The sequence below is a fragment of the Balaenoptera borealis genome (genome assembly GCF_965194805.1).
Source record: "Balaenoptera borealis genome assembly, chromosome: 11".
Taxonomy (NCBI): domain Eukaryota; kingdom Metazoa; phylum Chordata; class Mammalia; order Artiodactyla; family Balaenopteridae; genus Balaenoptera; species Balaenoptera borealis.
The window spans coordinates 57,443,331-57,456,958 of record NC_138868.1 but is presented as its reverse complement, the minus strand read 5'-3'; the positions used below and the strand labels follow the sequence as shown (position 1 = coordinate 57,456,958).

Sequence of the window (13,628 nt, the reverse complement as noted above, 5' to 3'; positions counted from 1 at the left end):
GCAGGCAGCTGTGAGATGAGGCCAGCTGATGGGCTGTCGAGCCCGGGGAGGAGTTAAGCCTGCAGAGAGCTGGGTGGGTTTGTTAGATACTGTCCATGGGACCATCAGGTTAAGGAACCATGCAGACAACTCTGATGAAAAGAGTTTGCTAGTCCACAAATTTCCCAAACCTGCCCCCAGCTCTGCTCTCCTTTTGGCTTATTCTTGCCCTCCTTCTAGTCTCAGTTTAAACATTCCATCTTCCAGGAAATATTCCAGCCCTCAGCCCATGTTGGGTTCCCACCTTTGGACTTCCACAGCCCCCTCTGCTTCCTTCTTTCCCAGCACACGGTTATCTCTATCTGACCCACCACACCACATCCTTTGGAGACATGACTCTATTTTCTTCTTGTCTATCCAGTGCCTAGCGCAGGGCCTGCCAGCCATGTGACAGACACGGAAGGAACAGAGCAGACTTGTCCCCTGTGCCTCCTTTCTAAGGAGAGGAACGAGCTCTTCCCGGGGTGGCGGTGGGGTTTCATCATGCCTCACAGCCCTCGATGAGCCCCATCCAACTGATGGAGCTGTTTGATTTGGGATCCTCACGTAATTCATTCATTTTTTTCATTCATTCAACAAATATGCTCACTGTGCACAAGGCAATGTGCTATGCATTTAGGATAAGACGTAAGTCATTTTCTGCCTTCTGTGGATGGGAGACAGGGCTGGGGGATCCAGGATATCCAAAGCACTAATAGGGAAAGAGATGTAGACTGTGGACTAGTGCCTGGTTTTGGAGAAAGAGAAGAGACCAGAGTCCCAACTCTGCCACTTCGCTAGCAGTATGACGTTGGGTAAATCACCTAACCTGACCCCAGTGTCTTCTTTTGTAAAGATGAGAAGGCCAGCTGAGTCACCACCTACGATAGAACTCTCGTGCCCGCCTGTCACTTCCTGTGAAAGTTCCAGCAGGCCAGCCACCAGGGGAGATGGGCCTGTGGCATAGAAAGTCCAGGAGGTGACTGTCCGGAAGATTAGCCCCAGAGGCTGCCCCATCCGCCCCCCACGATTGATGAGGACACTGACAGCAGAGAGGGAGATGGTTACCCAAAGTCCCACCACTCCCTGGCATCTGTTAAGGTCACAACACGAATAGGAAGCCACCACTAGTCAGCACCGCAATTGATGGCAGAGGACTTCATTCATTCCCGTGCCATAGCAACCGTCTGCAGAGGGTGAAGGACTCCAAGACTTCTTTCATTGAATTACTGATTTACTCTTCACGGCCCAGGAAACTTTCAGCAATCCTGAGAGGTTGCCAGAGCTTATTATCCTGGTTTGACGTGAATACATTACATCTCAGACATAGGAAGGGATGTGCCCAAGGTCTCATGGCTAGAGAGTGACAGACTCAGGGAAGGAACCCTGTCTTCAGGCTTCTAGCCTGGATTTTTTTTTTCTCCACTTGCCCCTCTCCAAGGTCAGTTGACACCCACCAGCAAGGTGGGTGCTGAGGAGGGAGGCAAGAGGAAATGGTGTGGCCCTCATTCTCAAGTTGGTGGCATAGGACGTACGTAGAAATGTTAGCAGAAGCCAGTGCCCCACGCACCATGCGCCATCTCAGCACCAGAGGGCTTCACGTTCAAGGGTCACAAGCACGAGAACTGCTCTGCAATATTCATTTAGTGCCCCAGAGACCTGGCCCCTTTTTTCTTTTTTTTTTCTGCTTCTTCCCTTCCTTCCTTTTTCTTCGTCTTTCTTTTTAATCTCTATTCTGCCTTTTTTCTGGCTGTTTCCTTCTCCCACCGCCTCGCGGCACCAGAGGCCATTGCCTGCCAGGTGGGCATTGCTGCCCCTCCCACTCTCCGGGAGCCTGACACTTTCATCTGCCCCTCTTCACTTTCACCATGTAAGGAGGGAGGGGAGGCCTTCAGAAGTTCAAGGACAAAGGAAATCTCTGGGGGGAATATGTAATTTCCCAAAAGCTAGAGTTTAGGGTGTAGGAGGGTTTTATTGAAATTTCGAAGGAAATAAAGGAAAAATCCTCTCTATTTTCCTGATGGGTTTTTGGGTTTTGTTTTTGCTCCTGTGATAACAAGGGTCTCCCAATGGGAATAGTAAATATAGGAAACATGAACATTTTATAAGTCAACCAATGTGTGTGTAATATACAATTAAGTGAGATAAGAAGTGCTTGGGAAATCTAAATGTCTCCAAATTAGCCAAAACCAGAGAATCTCGAAAACCATATATTGATGTATTTCTAATCTAATTTCTAATCTATCCCAAAATTTACTTTTCTGTCCTCAGAACATACTTTTTCCTCTTACTACAACTTTTCTAAAACTTGTCATCTATGCCTAAGAAACTGAAACCGTGGAAGAGTCTCTGTTACCATAGGGAAGCCATATGCCCTGCTGCAGGCTGCCATAATGCTGCATTTGAAAATAACAGAGAGGGGTTTGCACAGAAGCTGGTCTCATAAACTGAGACTTTGATAAGAATTTTGTGGGCCCTACTCATTTTTAAAATATGTATCTCATTTAATATGATGGTCTCTATTAGTGGAGGTTTAGCCCACATTTACGACTCAGCAGATATTTGCCAAATGAATGATAGGGGAGAGTCAACATAGGGAGGTGTAGGCCGGCAGCAGCTCTTCTCCAAGAGCTCATTGTGTGGGGAGCGAGACAGAGAAAATGAGAATTACAATATGGGGAGATGAGTGCAGTGGTGGGGGTCACCCAGGGCACTGGAAGAGCACAGAAGGGTAGCATTTCAGCAACACTCGTAGATTCATGTTTCCCACTCAAGAAATAGTTCCTAAAAGTCTCTTCAGGATCAGAGAACCTTTTATTTTTCAGAAAGAACTGAGTTCAAATTCTGAGTCACCTTCTGCACTGACTGTGTGACCTTGACCAAGTTACTTTACCACTTGGAACCTCTGGTTCCTCCTCTCTGAAATGGGGGTGATGGTGGCGACAGTGGCTGCTTCGTAGAGTTGGGAAGATTCAATGACACATTCCTTGAAAACATTCCCTGTAAAGCATTTAGCACAATGCCTGGCACTCAGTAGGTGGCAGCTGTGATTATCATCATCATCATCATCATTTAATACAAAAATTAATAATACTAGCAATCATTCCTGGCTATCCTTCCAACCAGGACCAGAGAGCAGGAAGCAGTTCTTCCAAGGTGCCACAGAGCCGAGTGTTTATAAAGAGGTGAAAGACTGGTTTCCAGGGACCGCTTCGGTGGTAAACAAGAGCAGGCAAGAGCTAATAAAATTTCAAATTAGCCATGACTTTTCACAGCCCTTCAATTGTGCTAGCTGATTTAATGGTCAGCGTCCCTGCTCGCCGGGATTGAATAATGGAGCATTTCTGCAGAGTTATGGATGCGGCAGCTGAATCTGTCATGCTAACATCAATAGCAGAATGCAAATAACCCTCAGCTTGGGCTGTAATTATGTGCTTAAGCAATGTCTGACAGGGGCAGCCCGAGAATGTGTGATGGAGCCCGCCGACTGCAGGAGAAAACAGGTGCTTGGCTAGGCAGTTAGCTGGTGTATCTGGAAGCTGGGACAGGAGCCACAAGGTAGGACCCAGAACAGAGCTGGAGCCAGCAGAGGCCTTTCCTCCACATCTCAGGATGGATCTGGCTGGTGAGCAGACAAAGGACAGCCAGCCCTACACTTTGGTGAGCTGTGTTCTAGGGTCAGGGTCAGGAAGGGGAGCTACCTTTATTAAGTACTTACTATGTGTCAGGTTCTCCGCTAGATTGGGGGACATACACTATGTTTTTCACTTATGTAAAAAATACTTAAGTAACACTCTTAGAATCCACTTGTGGGACTTCCCTGGCGGTCCAGTGGTTAAGACTCCACGCTTCCACTGCAGGGGGTGCAGGTTCGATCCCTGGTTGGAGAACTGAGATCACACATGCCCTGTGGTGTAGCCAAAAAAATTAAATAAAAAAAAAAAAGAATCCACTTGTAAGAGATGTGGGGAAACTGAGACCAGAGAGTTTAAGTAACCTGCCCAAGGTCACACAGTAGTAAGTTTCAGAGCCAGGATTTCAACTCAGACAGTCCTGCTCTGGAGCCCATACTCTTTACCACTGTGCTGCCCTCAAGGAGGGCATAGCGTGAAAGGTCTTAGATACCATGCAGAAGTTGGGAGAGAAAGACAAGGGATTTTTGGCCCTAATTTATTAGAAAAAAACTGGGTTTCGGGGAGGTCAGGTAGCTTGCCTGAGGCCACAACATCCCAAGGCTAGAAAGGAGGCTTAAGAGTGCTGCCTGTGTGGGTAGGGCACCCAGTCTAACCAATGCATAGGCAGTATTCCGGTGGGCAGTATCTGTGTTGTAAACCCATGGAGACAGAAGTGAGGCAGTATGTCAGTGTTGAGGAGACGGGGCCTCAGAGCGATGAAGCACAGGAACTCAGCCAGTCATTCTTAGGCGCAGTTCTGGGACTTGAGCTTCAATCTCTGAGCCACACGATCCTCCCACCATACCACACTGTTTAATTGAATTGAATGAAGATAATGGTCTTCTGCCTTTTATGGACTGTCATTTGGTTTCGTCCCCTTGATTCATTTGTCAAATAATTCATTCAATTTTCTTTCATTTATTTATGTAACAGTCATGTTTTAAACACCTGTAGTAAGTGCCGGGGATACAACAGAGATAACCAGAGCAGGATCCATGCCCCCAGGGTGGTGAGGAGGTTTGCCCAAAGTCACACAGCTGGTAAGCAGGAGGGGCAGAATTCCAACCTACAGAGGAACGCATGTGCTTCGACTGTTCTCTGCCTACAGAGCACACAGACTGGCTTTCCGTGTCCCCCACTTTGGGCAGTATCCTCTAATCCCTGGGTTTGTCATCTATTTTAAGCTATTCTCTTGGGTGCCTGTAAAAGCGCTTTGGGATAATGAGACCAAAAAGTTGTGGTCTGGTGGAATTTCTTTTTTGCACTTTGGGAAGCTGGAAGCTGTCATACAATTTTCAGGCCTATAAAGAAATCCACCCATGTGGTAGAGAGAATTAATTCTCTGCTAATAGCAGCTTGGCCGGTGATCTGAAACCATCCCCTCTCACAGAAGGCAGAGCCGGTTGTCCACACATTTGCATCGAGGCCGGGAGAGATGCTGGGAGTTTCGCCGCCTCCACCAGCACTGCCTCTTTCTCACCCCCGCAGCCCGTCAGTCGCCAGGCCTTACCTCTTCAGCGTCTCTCCAAACCGTCCTCTTCTCTCAGTCTCCACTGTCACTGCTCTGGTCTCAGGAACCATTATTTTCCTCCTGTGTAATCTCAGCAACACTTCCTCCATGCAGCCCCCAGCTTCTACCTTGGGCCCCCTTCAGTCCCCTCTCCACGATACAGGGGATGCTCTTTCAGCAATGCAGTGACTTTCAGATAAAATCACCTCTTGCTTAACACCTTTCAGTAGCTCCCATTGTCCAGAGGGTGAAATGCAAACTCCCTAACCTGGTCCGGGAGGCCCAGCTGTTTGCTCCTGCCGACCTCACGGCCTGATCTTGTGCTGTTCCCCTCACCTTCTGAGCCAGCATTTGAATTTAGCAACTCAAACGGTTCAGTGTGTTCTCTCACCTCTGGGCCTTCATATATATAATTCCTTCTCTCTCTCTGAAAAAAACAAAAAAACAAAAAAAACACGTCACGCTGCCCACCGACTTGTCTGTCTCTCCTACTAGGCTAGTGGGCTGCGACCTCATCTGACACCTGAATCTACTTGGTGCCCAGCAAAGCCTTTGGCTTATATCAGGCACTTAATAAAGTTTTCCAATGAATGGAAAATAGAGAAGTGAATGAAGGAAGGCACTGTGGACAAACGATGCTGATTGAACATAGCCATATAAACGTCATGCTCTGTCACCCCTGCAGATGGCTTGGTGGACTGCATGGACCCCGACTGCTGCCTCCAGCCCCTCTGTCACGTCAGCCCGCTGTGCCTGGGCTCCCCCGACCCTCTGGACATCATCCAGGAGACACAGGCCCCTGTGTCCCAGCAGAACCTGCACTCCTTCTACGACCGAATCAAGTTCCTCGTGGGCAGGGACAGCACACACATCATCCCCGGGGAGAACCCCTTTGATGGAGGGTGAGTCCAGCTCTGGCCGTGGTTCCTCTGAAGGGGAAATGGCTCACCTCCAGGGCCACGTGTGGGTGGGTGGGAGTGGGAGGAGGCCAGGAGGGTGGGCATTGAAGGCTCTTGATGGAATGTCAGGGGAGGCAGGGAAACAGCCTCAGGTACCCACATTTAGAAAACTGCTATCCAAGGCGTTTGGAATTTTTATGAGCAAAGTTTTTTTTGTCCTCACTGGGTGATAGATGGAGAGAGTGGGAAATCAAAGGTCCCAGGGGAATCTTGGATCAATACCCACTTTGCAGTCAGCTCTTACTGATTCTGTGGTCTCCAGATGAGCTGAAAGCTTTGACACTCTTATCCCTCAGAGCTGATGTCCGGGAGATTTTGTTAGGCTGGGGTGGGGTGCATCTGCTGGCACCCCAGGCCATACGCCCATGCATTCTTTCACAAGCATTCAGTGGTGTCGTCTATTGGACAGGTTTTTACTGAGGTCTACTCTGTGCCAGGTCCTGTGCTGGAGTCACAGAGATGAGTGGAGCACAGTCCCTGCCCATTGGTCACTCACAGCCCACTAAGGGGACAAAAAATAGTTCCATTGTGATAGACCAGAAATATGCCCCCAGCGTACTCTGGAAGCATAGAGAAGGTGCTCCTGGGTGGGGGAAGGCTGAGACTTAAGAACTGAGTCCTAAAGATGAGAAATAGCTCAGCAAGGGAGAGAGAGTGTGCCAGGGTGAGGGAACAGCTTGTGCAAAGACCCAGGGGCATAAAAGTGTACAGGAGCTGGCAAAAGGCAGCTGTCTGTTCTCTGCTCCCCAGATCAGGGTCTGTGGACTTGGGAAAGGTATCCAAGAAGGAGGGATTTATGGTAATTTATTTTGAATGTCTTCCAAGGTAGTGATACCTCATGCACACAGAGCTTTCTTTAAAAGTCAGCCCAGTTCAGTTCAGCACAGACTGTGTGCCTTCTATGTTCATGACTTCTGTGCCAAGAGAGTTCTTGCCCTAAGGGGACGATGTGGTAGGGATGAGGGAAGGGAAGAATGAATGACATCCCCAGTTCTATTTAAAGAGGGAAATCAGCAGGGCTTCATCATCTGCTGGGTCTGAGGGATGCTGGAGGGCGGAGTCTCTCACTCAGATGCTTGGCAAGGGCAAGGAAGGGGCTCACCTCAGTAGAACACCCAAGAATAAATGTCTATTTGTAGTTCAGAAGCAAATCTGAAGCTCACCCAGAGGTTAGGGCTGGGGTTTTTGATTTGTGAGCCATCAACAAACAAGCAGTAGATGAAACCATGAGCACACAAAAGTTGGATCCAGGAAAATGTGTAAGGGGGCCGAGTGGGGACCTAAGAAGGACTCCTGGGGAGTCTCCCTGGAAGGTAGTATTATGATCCCCAGAGAGTAACTGGGAATCCAAGGAGAAGGCTTGCTCCTGGGACGTGATGGAGCTGGGACTCCAGGGCCCGTGCTTTCCACTGCCCCAGCCCTTCTTCACAAGGAGCAATGACAAGAGGGGAGAAGTGAAGTCGGGGGAGTTCTCTGAGCCCAGCAAGAGGGGCATGATACGAGTGTGTCAAAGCATTCGAACTTTAACCTTTTTAGAGATGAAGGTACTTTATAGTCCCTTCAACTTACCCCGAGAATACTGAGAACCTCAGAGGTTACATGATCTTCCCCAATTCACAGGCTAGTCAAGTGGCAGAGCCAGGAGCAGAAATAGAGTGAGGAAAAACCTATTCATTTATCTTGGCCAGAAATACCGCTTTCATCTCTGGGTAGGGAGCTTTCTGCTCTTTCATTCAATTGTGTGATTTTGTATGTATGCTTATGGGCCTTCCCATGGTGTGAGTTCTTCTAGTCAACTGGAGATAGAAATATTACTCCTACCAAGGGGAATATTACTTGCTCACCCTTTCTTTACTGGACCCGTTATGGGCTCTGATTAGGGCTATGGCTGGTTGGCTGCCAGTGGCTGTTCTGTTTCGGGGTGCCCTTACCATGCCATCCTGATAAGTACCAACAGGGACCATGACCCCTGCGTGTCCTCTGGTCACTCACCAAGCCTGCTGCCTACGTGCCACGAATCACACGGCACCCGCCCAAGGATTTCAGTATCGTTTCTCCCAGTCTGACATGCCTTAAGGAACCTGTCAAGTGGGGAACTTGAGAAACTTGTACTGGGAGAAATGGACCACTCAGCAGAGAGAAAAGAGTGTAGGCCTTGGAGTCAGGCCAACTTGTGTTTCAGATCCTGGCTCTGCCACTGATGGATACGTGGCTCTGACAAAGGGCTTAATATAGTGAATATGTAAATGTCTGTTAACCCTCTAAACTGAGTCTGCCAGGACAGGACTGCATCTCACTCATTTTAGCACTTAGTAGTCGCTCAAGATAAATACGCATATATCAATATATTACCTTGAACAATGAAGAGATGGAAGGAAAGAAGGAGAGAGGGGAGCGATGGGGAGGGACAGTGGGACAGAGGATGGATGGATACATTATCTATTTTACTTAATTTTCTACTGAGGATTCAGAGTCCAGAGAGGTTAAATTATCTGTTAAAATCACATTACAGATTAGTAGCAGAAGCAGGAGTAGAAGTCAGCTCCCAGATCATTGTCTATATATCTGTCACCTTCAGTTAAATAACATGCTTTGAAAGTGGAGACCATTCATCTCTCCAAACCTATATTACTTAGGGCAGGGCCCGGAATAGAGTATTTGCTCTAAAACGAATGGATAACGGAAGCTTCCAAATGTTACTGTTAAAATTCCTTTTACCTATTATTCGCCTGAATCATTATGCCACTACTCCTCACTGATCTAGATTCAGAAGAAACAGCTATCTATCATTCACTACTGAGTATCCCCAAACAGATTTGTATGGAAAACAAGCCCAAGTGACTGGAAACCCACAAACACAAGACAGCAGATGCTTTTCTCTATCGTCATGCTCTGAACCCGTAATACAGGGCTTATTTGCATCTTTGGGATAAAGTGAAATCAGTTGCCAGGTTTGGGTTGTTGCTTTCTTTCCTCTTGTATGAAGGAATGTGGTATCATAGAAAGCGCCCGGGAGTGTGAATCTTGGCTTTACCTCCTACTAGCTCTATGTGGCCCCAGGGAAATGATTGAACCTTTGTGTACCTGCCTCCAATGATAAACTGGCAATAATAGTAATTGTTTCATGAAAGCCATTGAAAAGATTAACTGAGATAAAGCACCTAGCACAGGGCTTGGTACATTCGTGATAAGTAAATGCTGGCTTTTATGGCAGCAGCGTGGTCTGGTGAAAATAGCCAAGACCTGGATGTAAAGTCTGTTGCATCCACTTTATAGCTATGTGAAAATTCCTTAACTTCTCTGAGCTCCAGTTTCCTCATCTGTAAGAGCAGGGTAGTAATCTCTATTGTTCAGGGTTGTCGAGAGAATTAAATGAAAAAACAAAAAGTACATAAAGTCTCAGACTAATACTGGCCACACAAAAAATGTTTGCTAATTATATGATGATGGTGGTGATGATGATGAACGTGAGAGTGGAGGTGATGATGTTAGAAAGAGCCTCCAGCTCTAATTCCTTGATTGGAAGTGAAACTTGAGAGTGCTCTGCCCTGCAGGAAAGTCCAGCTGCCACCTAGAGAGGAACGAGGTTTGGATTGTTGAATCCTTATTTGAGGAAGGGAAACGGCAGCATTCTGCCAGGCGGCTGTCAGCCGGGGTTCTTGTTAGGGAGGAGTCCAGTGGCACTTCTCCAGAGAGCGGGGTTTCTGATGGGCAGGCCAACCTGACTTTGTGCCTGTGTTTAACAGTAACAAGCCTGTGGGGCAGAAAAACCCTGTGTTTTCCTGCACCCCGTATGCTGCACCACAATTCGTATAGTCTGAATGGGAGTCCATTTAACAGGCTCTTCCAAGAAGCAGGCTGTCACCCAGAGACCCAACGGCGTTTCTGAGCCCAGCAAGGAGCCCCAGGGGTGCAGCTCCTTTACTCTGCAGTTTCCCAGCTGTGTGACTGACTCAGGGAGACCCAAGTATGAGGCATGCTGGGACCGACCATGAGAGGGAGAGGAACTCAGTGCCAGTTGGAACTGACCGGAGCACCCTTCTGTGGGGAAAGCAAGCCAGTCAGTCCTCAGCGCCCAGGGCTCTCCCCAGGGTGCTTTTCCTCAGAGGCCTGACCACGGCAGGGATGAGGAAGCAGAGGTTCTCCAGATGCATACATGACACCAGCAGTTGTGTGGGGGCTTCCTCATGCTTCTGGGCAGCACCCCAGCTGGTGTCAGAGGCACTAGAGCAGGGGTAGCCCTCAGGGAAGGATGGGCAATGGATCCCCAGGATGTGAGGGCCCCAGCCAAGCAGAGTGGGCTCTTGGCTGGGCTGGGCTGGGCTTCTTGGAGGAAAGCCCAGAGCTTGACTCAGAACTAAAGTAGAAGTACTGCCAGATGGACTTAGAGTGAGGGACTCCCTCAGGGACCCTGTCTGGTTCATCTGTGTCCCCAGAGCCCAGCACAATGCCTGGCCCAGAGCAGGTGTTTAATACAGGTTTAATGAATGCAGTAGCTCTGTCTGACCCTCTGCCACTGCTGTGCTCAGCTCCACATAAAGTGACAGAGATATGAATGACTTCAGCTGATCTCAAGTAGGTCTAAAGTAGGAGGGAAAAAACAGGCAGGGGAACCACCATCACCAGATTAGGTGGCTTGAATACCATCTTTCCACCCTGGCCTGAATGCCTGGAGCCGTTCTGCCTAGTGGAAGGCACCTGTCCCTCCCCTGGATTCATGGGGAGAATACAATGCAGGGTGCCCTCTATGGAGACTTGTGTGGGAGGGGAGGAGCCATTCAGGTCTGCAGGTGGAAGAAGGATCCCCAGCTGGATTGTCCATACTAGGAGGACAGATAACAGGACCCAGACCGTGGAACTTGGGATTAGACAGCTGGGAAAGTGAGGGCAGTGTGAGACAATTCCTCCTGTAAGACCACTTAAGGCAGCTGTTTCCCCGTTACACAACTTTGGTTGTATCTCTTATCTTGGGAAGGACTGACTGGGTCGAAAGAGCTGGACACAGGGCAGACAGATCAGTTCAGTGAATACTTGTGGATTGCCACTGCTAGACGGGGTAGCAGATTATAGGAAGAGGAAGAACCACCGCCAAGTTACTTAATACCAGTTCAGAACATGTTTGAGGACACTGTATTGGTAAGAGGAAGGATGTGATGTTGTCAAGTCTCTCTGGGCTCCTCGAAACCTAATAGGTTATCAGCTCACTCAGGCAAGTGGTTGGGTGTGGATAGGTTGCTACCAAAGTCAGCCACAGGGCACACTGAACCCAAAGAGAAAAGACTTCAGGAGTCAGGGGGACTTTAGAAAAAGGAGGGATGGACCAGAGTATTCATCCCAAAGGAGGCAGAGGATCGTATCGTATAGAGAGGGTCAGATCCTGTGGAGAGGAGAGAGTGGGCAGGTGCAGAGAGGGACAGAACTGCCGCGCTCCATTTGGTAAATATTAATCAGCAACTACTCTGCACTAGGCCTGCGAGAAGATGTGCATCTGACCCCATTACACTGGGGCGTCCTTGTGCGTCCCATGCCTCGTTGGTCATTCAATCCATAGTGCCTAGCAGAGGGGTTGGCGCAGACTAAACCACAATGAATGGTAGATGAATCAGTGAGTCAGCCAGTCAGCTACTGCTGAGTGCTCGAACAGAGTAGAGAGAGAGTGTTTTGAGAGCTCAAAGGTGGGGCCATCACTCCCACTGCAAATCCAGGTCCCTGAGCTCCACAGCACAGGGGCTGCACCTGGCCCATCTTTGTTTCTCCAGCACCCGGCAGAGGGCCTGGCTCAGAACAGGCCTCAGTGAATGTTTGGTTTTGAGAATGAATGAGCAAGCAAACAAATGAACTAATGAAATAAGACTTCTGGCAGGAGATGGCCTTTGGCCTGAGACAAAGATTTCAGTGAGGAGGGCTAGCCATTGAAACATTATTTATCCCACTTCAGGTCACAACAACCTGTTAGCACATCATGAAGTCAATGTAGTGGGTCGAAACTATTTTTTTAAGAAGTAAACTTAAATGGAATAGGGTACAGTGGAATAGAAAATATCAGTGCAGCACTCTAAAAGGGTATGTATTTCATGACACGTGCGTGTGTGGTGTGTACTCTTGATTAGGGTATGTTGCTTACGGTGGGTTTCAGTTGAACAGGATTTTAAAATGCGTTCTAGACTGAGGAACCAGCATGACTTTCCATGATAATCAAAGAACCAAGAGAATTTTAATGTGGCCGGAGCATAATTATGGTGACAGTATTTTCCAAATCAAAAGTCAAGAGACATGCTCTAATGTTTGAAATCAGGAGGGTCTCAGGGAATCTAGAATGTATGATCCTGGTGTGCAGAGGGGCCATGGAGGAAAAAGAAGAACAGAGGGGACTCTGAGACCAGAAAGGTAGTTTGGGGCAGAAACTGAGAAAGATCTGCCCCTCGCCTGTGCACTAACCAGATTAGGGCATGTCACCTCAGTTAGGACTTAAAACTGCCACTAACAGAAGTGAAATAACCTTGATACTACGTAAGCCTTTAGAATTTCTCTCAGACCCTTTATAAAGCCACAACGTTTCCAAGAATTTTGGAAGTAAGAGGTTACAAGAGGAAAAATATAATGGAAAAGAGGGAGGAAAGATCATGTATGCAATACGATTTTTCGTCAGCCCACTGCAGATCTAAAGCCATATGCAAGTGTCAGTGACAGAGCAGTTCCAGAAATGCATTTGCCTGCCACTCCACCCCCCTCACCCCGCCCCAGGCCTTAAGACAGCCCTCAGATAGCCCTCAGAGAGTCTGAGCAGTAGAGATCATCTAATGGAGTTCATATAAACACCAGCTTCCTGACAGCTGGCCTCTGAGCAAATTTATTATTGAATTATACTCCTGCGTTTTTAGAACAAGCTGAGCTGACAGGCTACCCCATCAGTTTAAAAAAGGGGGGCAGGGAGGAAGACAATGATAAATTACCCTGATGGAAGATGGAAGAAGGTAAAGATCCTGCTTCCTCCAAAATGTCAGCCATTATATATTATTCATGTTGGTTTAAAAAAAAAAACAAAAAACCCTCCCCGCATTGAAATGAATGTTTATGATGATAAAGCAACTAGGTGATTGAATTCAGGATGCAGGCAGCAACTTCTCACATCATCCTGATGAGCAGCTAACAAGTCCTCCTCTGCCACTTGATCATCCCTTTATTGATTCCAAAACCAAATTACGATCTGTTTGCTGTGTAGCCTGAGCTTTTTCCTAGCTGTCCATCACAGGAAGCATTAGCAGACAATGCTGCGCTGAAGCGGGAACCACTCGGGGTTTAGAGGGAGAGGCCCTGCGTTCAAGTTCTCGGGCAAGCGAGAGCAAGCGACCTTGGGTGAGCGAGGCTCAATTTCCTCATCCGGAATGAGGGGTTACTCATTCTCACCCTGCAGGTTATTTGGAAGGTTAAATGAGATAAAATACCCAGGAAGCCCAATGGCTGGTG

General features: G+C 48.0%; 1 protein-coding gene across 1 annotated transcript in view; it reads left to right on the top strand.

Annotated features, from left to right (window-relative positions):
- TENM4 (teneurin transmembrane protein 4) overlaps positions 1-13,628 on the top strand; it is a 756,454-nt gene that overhangs the window by 643,370 nt on the left and 99,456 nt on the right. The window contains exon 22 of the mRNA XM_082343256.1: positions 5,888-6,104. Coding sequence (XP_082199382.1) covers positions 5,888-6,104 — 217 coding nt within the window. The remainder of the gene's footprint in view (positions 1-5,887; positions 6,105-13,628) is intronic.